This window comes from Eurytemora carolleeae, unplaced genomic scaffold (assembly GCF_000591075.1).
Source record: "Eurytemora carolleeae unplaced genomic scaffold, Eaff_2.0 scaffold55, whole genome shotgun sequence".
Lineage (NCBI taxonomy): Eukaryota > Metazoa > Arthropoda > Copepoda > Calanoida > Temoridae > Eurytemora > Eurytemora carolleeae.
In genome coordinates, this window is record NW_019396158.1 from 515,570 (window position 1) to 524,514 (window position 8,945).

General features: G+C 34.2%; 1 protein-coding gene across 2 annotated transcripts in view; it reads right to left on the reverse strand.

Annotated features, from left to right (window-relative positions):
- Nucleotides 1–8,945, reverse strand: part of LOC111696712 (low-density lipoprotein receptor-related protein 2) — a 64,941-nt gene that overhangs the window by 31,459 nt on the left and 24,537 nt on the right. For both annotated transcript variants that reach the window (XM_023466420.1, XM_023466418.1), the window contains exons 14-18: nt 8,011–8,192; nt 6,192–6,317; nt 4,954–5,038; nt 4,362–4,471; nt 2,959–3,136 (exon numbers count right to left, since the gene is read on the reverse strand). In XM_023466420.1, coding sequence (XP_023322188.1) covers nt 2,959–3,136; nt 4,362–4,471; nt 4,954–5,038; nt 6,192–6,317; nt 8,011–8,192 — 681 coding nt within the window. The remainder of the gene's footprint in view (nt 1–2,958; nt 3,137–4,361; nt 4,472–4,953; nt 5,039–6,191; nt 6,318–8,010; nt 8,193–8,945) is intronic.

The following is an 8,945-nucleotide window of genomic DNA, read 5'->3' on the forward strand; positions in this document are numbered from 1 at the left end:
CCACGGTTCCATAAAAAAATCCTCAGAATAAGTTATTTTTAAGCAAATGGAAAAACTTTCAGATACACATAAGATTACTTTAATTTATAGAATTTATAGTTTAAAATATGTAAGGTCTGCGACATCAGCTTGCAAAGATATAGAGATGAGAAAATCTGAGTTTGTTATAAATACTCAATTCTTTAAGAGTAATTTGATCTTTACGATGGTTGGTTGGCTGTACTTTTAGTTTCGATCAATTAGACAACATGGAGACAGAAGGAGATGGATGAAGAAGGATTGAGAGATAAATTGACATAAAAAGGTGAAAGGGGAGTGGGGGGGGGGGAGACGGACGGGAGAATGGTAATTTTGAAACAAAAGACGATAAATTATAATTATACAAGGTGGCTTTAAAATTGCAAATTGCAACGAGAGCAATCTGAAACTAGATAGGAGAAAAACAAATAGAATGGATGTTCAAAAGAATGTACAGTGATAACCAGAAAATTGTAGAATAGGTAGACGACATTAAAGCAATACTCAAGTGCAACTGATTTTGTTACAAAGAAAACAGCTTCACTAGTAAGTTATTAAATCAATTATAAAGTGAAAGTGGTCTGTTTTCACTGCACGGTGCACGTGTATTAAATGCTGTACTCGTAAAACTGCTTCCAGACGTGTATTAATCCAGGTACCGCTCGTCAGCTATCAATGTCAACAGGGACACAAGCTCTTAACTATCAATGTAAAACCAATGGAAATCGTCAGCTATCATTGTCAACAAGGACACAAGCTCAGCTATCAATGTCAACAGGGACACAAGCTAAAGTTACTGACGTAGTTATAAGTTAAAATCACAATAAAGGTTTTGACGTATTTACTGACGTAGCTAGGCTAGGCTAATCGCATTACAAGTTTTGCGTAGTTAATGATAAGCGCATTTAGATTTACAAACAATGTACAACGTAATATATCTAGGTATCTAGTCAGGTTAACAAATATGGGGATTGGTGTATTAATTACACACAGTTGCCGTGCCTCATGTTCGTTAGACTATTTAGAGTCATAACTTGAGTCTAAAACTAGACTTCCTATTCCAGATTTTTCTAGCTCTCACTGTAGAATATTTTATTATGCATGGAAGAGTAAAGCTAGGATGGGTTGGATGGAAAGAATGGTTCGGAGTCGTGAATGTAAGACGGACGGATTAAAGGCTAAGAGGAGAACCCTGAGAAACGGATCCTGGGTTCAAGAGATAAACATCTCAGCTCACATTATACAAGCTAACAGGGACAACAAGAACTTAGGGACAAGACAAAATAACACGGAAGAAGGATAACAGGGACAAGAACATGATAACAGGGACAAGAACAAAATAACAGGGACAAGAATAATATAACAGAGATAAGAACAATTGATAACAGTGACAATAACAAGATAACAGGGACAAGAAAAAGATAACAGAGACAAGAACAAGATAACAGGGACAAGAACAAAATAACAGGGACAAGAATAAGATAACAGAGACAAGAACAAGATAACAGTGACAATAACAAGATAACAGGGACAAGAACAAGATAACAGGGACAAGAACAAGATAACAGGGACAAGAACAGGATAACATGGACAAGTACAGGATAACAGGGACTATAACAAGATAACAGGGACAATAACAAGATAACAGGGACAAGAACAGGATAACAGGGACAAGAACAAGATAACAGGGACAATAACAAGATAACAGGGACAAGAACAAGATAACAGGGACAAGAACAGGATGACAGGGACAAAAACAAGATAACGGGGACAAGAACATGACAATAGGGTTAAGAAAAGAAAAACAGGAACAAGATAACAAGGACAAGAACAAAATAACAGTGACAAGAACAGGATAACAGGGACTACAACAAGATAACAAGGACAAGAACAAGATAACAGGGACAAGAACAGGATAACTGGGACAAAGACAAGGTAACGGGGACAAGGATAACAGGGACAAAAACAAGATAAGTGGGACAAGAACAAAATAACAGGGACTAGAACAAGGTAACAGGAACAGGAACAAGATAACAGGGACAGGAACAGGATAACAGGGACAATAACAAGATAACGGGGTCAAGAACATGATAACAAGAATAAGAACAGGATAACAGGAACAAGAACAGAATAACAGGATAACAGGAACAAGAACAGGAAAACAGGACTAGGAACAGTATAACAGGAACAAGAACATGATAACAGGAACAAGAACAGGATATCGGGAACAAGAACAGGATAACAGAACAATAACAGGATAACAAGTACAAACAGGGTCGCATGAAATTAAACTAACAGTTCTTTAAATGCACTATATACAACAAACAGAGTTTTATAACAAAAATAAGAAAAGAAAAGTGGAGAACAGGTTGAACCAATGCGGGGAAAATATCATGGTTTATGAACTTATTTTTCGTTTTTCAGCAACTACAATTGTTAGAGAAAAAAACATATTTCTCTTCTACAAACAAAATTAATATCATTTTAGTTTAGGGGGGTATGGTCGGAGGATCTAAAATTACATTTTCCAGGTTTTATCTAAGGTTGATTAACCATCAACCGTGTTATTTCTCCCTTTAACGCTTGTAAAAACAAGTTTTTATAGAGAAGTTTTTCACATAGCAAAGTTTAATTCAGATTTTTAAAGGGACCGTAAGCGAGATTTAAACTTCATGGAAAGATGGCATTGACCAATTTATAACAGTACCCTTGAAACCTTTATTTCATCTAAAAAATGTATTGGATTCACTTTTGCAGAGAAACCACAATTGAAATTTAACAGTTTAAGAAAAAACAAAAAAAAACATGAATTTCTATTTTATTCTTAATCAGAGAAAGCTTTAGAGGGTACCGTTGTAAATCGGGCATGGTAATATTTGCATGGAGATTCAGTTGAAATTATGCTTACAGTCCCTTTAAATTTAAGGTTTTAGATATTACCTTTACTTCCGTTCCGTCCATGTTAGCTCGACTAATATTTGCTGGTCTATCCCATTCACTGAAGAACATGTATCCTCGGTTCGGATGTACCACAATAGCTCTGGGTCTTTTCAGATCACTGAGCAGGGTTCGACGGTTATCTGGGGTCTTGGTGCTCAGCACATTCAGGGTTCCTTTCCTAAACAGTCAAATCAAATTAGAACTTCATTCCATATACATCTATATAATAAAGCAGCTCTTTGCTCACATATATGTGTTAGCTATAGCTGGCCAAACGGCTGGACTGAATGGGCTGACATTTTTTAGGGAACCAAGGGGTGCCCGGGGAGTTACATAGGCTAAAAAAGTTTGTATTTTTTTTCTTTAAAAAATCGAATTTGTTTTTTAAAATCGATTTTTTTCAAGATTCAATTTTTTTTCCACAGGCTCAGGCAACGAATGGCACTTCAGTGCGCTAGTTATACATATTTTATAAGAACTGTAAAAATCAAAAATGCGCGTCTGACGCGATTAATAAAACGAGTATAAAGCTTTTATCTTTTATTTCGGATTTATAGCGTTTAAAGGGACTGTAATCGTAATTTTTAAATTGAAAGCTATGTCTAATCAAGTAATATCAATATTCATAATTTTGAAAACAGAATACTATTAATTGTGGTGCTCGGTCAAAAATGGCTTTGCGTATTTTTACTGCAGGAAAACATACAAAAATGGTCATAATTAAACACTTTAAAACTTAAAACAACAAGAATATCTTTCTCATTACTGTATCGGTAAAAAAAGACATTGCCATCGCTCTGAAAGGAGGCCCGGAGGGTCACTTGAAATTACGCTTACAGACCCTTACAGCAGGAATTTGTTCCAGTTATGTTTACTACCTGGAGTCAATATAATTAAGGAATTTGCTCCAGCTATGTTTACTACCTGGAGTCAATATAATACAGGAATTTGCTCCAGCTATGTTTACTACCTGGAGTCAATCTAATACAGGAATTTGCTCCAGTTATGTTTACTACCTGGAGTCAATATAATACAGGAATTTGCTCCAGTTATGTTTACTACCTGGAGTCAATATAATACAGGAATTTGCTCTAGTTATGTTTACTACCTGGAGTCAATATAATACAGGAATTTGCTCCAGCTAGGTTTACTACCTGGACTCAATATAATACGGGAATTTGCTCCAGTTATGTTTACTACCTGGAGTCAATATAATACAGGAATTTGCTCCAGCTAGGTTTACTACCTGGACTCAATATAATACGGGAATTTGCTCCAGTTATGTTTACTACCTGGACTCAATATAATACAGGAATTTGCTGCAGTTATGTTTACTACCTGAAGTCAATATAATACAGTTATGTTTACTCCTGGAGTCAATATAATACAGTTATGTTTACTACCTGGAGTCAATATAGTACAGGTTCCTTGAAGCCCAATCCATCGCTAGTCCTTCAACACCTTCGTTCTGACTTGCTAGAACATTCTCACGTTGGGTTCCATCTTTCTTTACCTACATGATAAAGATAAGATTATAAAAGGGGGAAACATGAACGGAAAGATGAGAAGGTGGATAGTGAAAGATATGATGATGATGAGAAGTTGACATAAAGTCGGATGATGTATTTATTGGATGAAAAAGATGGATGTAAGATTTACTTGCTTACTTATTTACAAGGATGGATATTTTATTGATGATAAATAATTGGCTGGATGAGTTTTTGGATATGTGATGGTTAACTGGATGACATTTGAGTGGATAGGTGAATGACAGGATGAATATATGACTGGATAGTTGGATGAATATTTGAACGAATGAATATTTGTCTAAAAGCACAGGAGAATATTTAAATGAATGAATATATATTTAACTGATAAAAGGATGAATAATGAGTGAATATGTGTCTGATGAATGAATGAATGAATGATGTATGAATATTTGGCCGGTTGATACAGTATGAGGATGAATCCCTGAATGATAAATGAATCCTGTACCTTGTAAATGACATCTAGGATAACATCACTGTAGTAAATAGCTTCTTCTCTGGCATCAAAATCCAAGCCAACAAACCGAGCAGACCTGATCAAATAAAAAATAAATAACAAAATATTTCAAAAAAGTTTCTATATTCTAAAGGAAAGAAAAAATTATATCAGGGTCTAGATTTACAGTTAGAGAGAAGTAATTGAACCGCGTATACGTAGTTGAACCCCTTTTCTTCAACTTGAACCGGCTCACATGAAAAGTGGTTTAACTACGTCTAAGAGATTCAACTACTTGCCTCTATTAATTAAATCTAGTTTACTGAATAGAAATCTAACCCAGAAACTGTCGAATATAATAATAAATATTATATAGATCAATACAATATCCAACACATCGGTCAAAAGAATAATTTAAAGATTTGTTTTCTTGAGACCCAGATCAGTGACCTTTATATTAAAGCACCAGCCATTTCTAAGTTCGAATCAAAAAATTTTATTATTCGTTGAGGAAAATCGTGTTAAAAAAATAATAAACCTAGCAACTATTCAAAAAGAATATATAATCGGTTTCATTTTTAAACTAAACGTTTGCCTGCCCTTCAGAAGATATGAATCAATCCTGTCATAGATTTTCACAAAAGTAAATCATGTTTTAAAATATTAAGTTTCAGAGAAAAAAATTGGTAAAGCGAGCCAATTTACTTTAATTTGATCGCATGTGGTTTCATTTGTGAAAACAAAGAAATAAACAAATCAATTCTGATGGGTTTGATTATATACCTGGATACAATGGGTTGGATTATATACCTGGAAACAATGGGTTGAATTATATACCTGGATACAATGGGTTGGATTATATACCTGGATACAATGGGTTGGATTATATACCTGGATACAATGGGTTGGATTATATACCTGGATACAATGGGTTGGATTATATACCTGGATACAATGGGTTGGATTATATAACTGGATACAATAGGTTTGATTATATACCTGGATACAATGGGTTGGATTATATACCTGGATACAATGGGTTGGATTATATAACTGGATACAATGGGTTGGATTATAAACCTGGATACAATGGATTGGATTATAAACCTGGATACAATGGGTTGGATTCTATAAACTTAGATACAATGGGTTGGATTCTATAAACCTAGATACACTGGGTTGGATTCTATAAACCTAGATACACTGGGTTGGATTCTATATACCTAGATACAATGGGCTGTATTGTATACCTGGAAACAATGGGTTGAATAGCATCGTTGAATGAAGGAACAATGGGATCCAAGACCTTCCCCTTGATAAACTTCTGCTGAGAGTACATGAGGAACTCAGTGAGACGAGTGCACCGTCGTTGATCACTAGATAGAGAAACCATTATAAATACAAATTATAATAATAAATACAAGTTCTAATAATAAATATAAATTAATTTGTATTAAAGGAATTCCAAAACTTTAAAATCAAATATGATCAGGACTTTGATATCAAAAATGATAAAAAAAATGTCATATTCAAAATCCGATTTAAAATCCGCCAAAATATGAATTTAAGAAACATTTTGTAAATGAATATTTGAAATACATAACCCAGCAAAAAATTGTGAAATAGCAAATACAAAAATGCAAGTTAAGTAAAGATACACTTAACTTTTAGCCAGAATTTCAATTTACCTATATGTACTTTTGGGTTTTTATGAGACACTAGCTTTAAAATTGTTTTCATAGCACTGGTATATGAAATTGTTAAAAAAAGCATTAGAAACAAACATTACAGTGGAATAGAAAAGTAAAAATGACAAAATAGAACAACAAGGAAAAAGAATAAGCTATAGAAAGATGAATAGTAAGACGATATAAAAATGATGGATAGCAAAACAGAAGAATAAGTAAATCAAATTGATAGATGGAGAATACAGTAAATAAGAAATAAAACTAAGGATTCAACCTCCCCCCTGAATCAATATGATGAAACCAACCCTAGTCCTCAAACACAAGGATTTCTTTGTATTAATCCCCCATAGAATGCAATAAAGAAGTCTCTAAATAGGTTTAAGAAAATAAATGCAATACAGTTAAAGGAATTGAGTCTTGTCACAATATCTGATTTTCTAATCCCTATATCTAAGCAACCCTATGTCGTAGATCTTAGATATTTAAATACATGAATTCTGATAGATCAAATTATCTAAGTTTGAAATATGAAAGGTCTACACCATCAGGTTGAAAAGATATAGGGATTAGAAATTTTTTTTTTGTGGCAAAGACTCGATTCCTTTCTTCCAATCACACTCACAATCATTTAAAAAAAAACTAGAGACATTTTATTTGTTTCGAATTTTTTTGGAAATTTTTTGAGGTCTGCTTTCTTGAACAACATTCTTAAAGGTATTCCTACTCTTAGGTCTTCTGATTTGTATTGAACCTGTTTAACCGTGCGGCGGTCCATATCTGTTAACTGTTGTATTGCGGAGTGTATGATGATGTAAAGATGTTTATATAAAGGATAAGGAAGATGCAGGATAAATCTTGTAAACCCTGACAAAAGCGTCCTTCAGAATAGATCCATCTCATGTTAAACATAAATTATTCCTTACACCCCCCCCCCCACTCTCCTCTCTTTTAAGATATATATTTGCCTACCATGAATATGAAATATTTCGACAAATAAATCAACTTTTGCAAAAATTAATTCTGAAATTATGGAATGGAAATCGTCACATTCGGGTTACTATACACCTGTGGCTGCAGCGCTCGGTCCAGAAATACTTGGAACCTAACCTTGACCAGTATTGAGACCCCCTGCCCCCCTTCAAAAAATTCTAAATACACAATATAGGGGGTCATTGCCATAGGCTCTCCCCTTCATTTTAGCACCCCTGACTTCCTTATCTCCTATACCTGTTAAGCCTGTAACCAATTTTAGAATCACTTATCCTAGCCCCCATATTTCCTCTGTCCTACTCCTAACCATACCCAGATCAAAGGTATCGATCTGTTTATTAAGCCCCCTCGCCCCCCCCCCCTCCCCAGTGAATATGAACCTAACTCCTACCTGTTTAGCCTGTAACCAATCTTACAAGCACACTTGTATCCTAGCCCCCATGTTTCCTCTGTTCTAGCGGTCAGAATACACATGTGCTCACAGTTCCCGTTATTCTTTCCACACGCATTGTAGCTGTCAGGTTGGGTCAACTTGTGGAATACCTTGATACCAATTGCCTCCTTCGTGGAACCCTGAACAATGAATGAATTAAAGACAATTGGAGTTATTAAATATAGACTATTAGGGTAATTTCAAGTAATTCTCCGTGCAATGACAGCAATTCTTGATTCACATCGATACCATTAAAACCTAAATCTGATATAGTAATTGGATGCAAAATGTTGAAAAATGTTTGATTCTGATAATTTTTTATATTGTTTCATATAAGCAAGTAATGCGTAAGTCACTTTTGCAGAGAAACCACAAATACAAATAAACGATTTTAAAAAAAATATTGATAACTAATTCATACTTGATCAGAAAACGCATTCAAGACTGGTGACATTATTAGAAAAAACAAATTATTAAAAAATCAAACCTAAATTTTTAATCAACTAAATTTTTTTTAGTTTTTCTATACCTTCGCTTCTATATTGTTCTCTACTAATTTAAATTTTAAATGTCAAGTAAAAGATAAATTATGCATCAGCCGAATCCATTCTCCCGGTCCTCCCTTTGTACAGGGTTACCCATAAAGGATGAGACTTTAAAGACAACTGTACGGAACTTATACTGTTTGTTTCCTTATATTCATGATTCCTTGAACTATGTATAAACATTCTTTCTTTCTTTGCTTAAATCCTCAAATTAGCCATTTAAAGACCAAATGAAAAGCAGAAGACTTAATTTAGTTGGGATTGTCATATTTAAAGATTGTTAAAGTCGTCTTTACAGTTTCATCCTATGTGGGTAATCCTGTATTAAACCCCCCATATACCTGGATA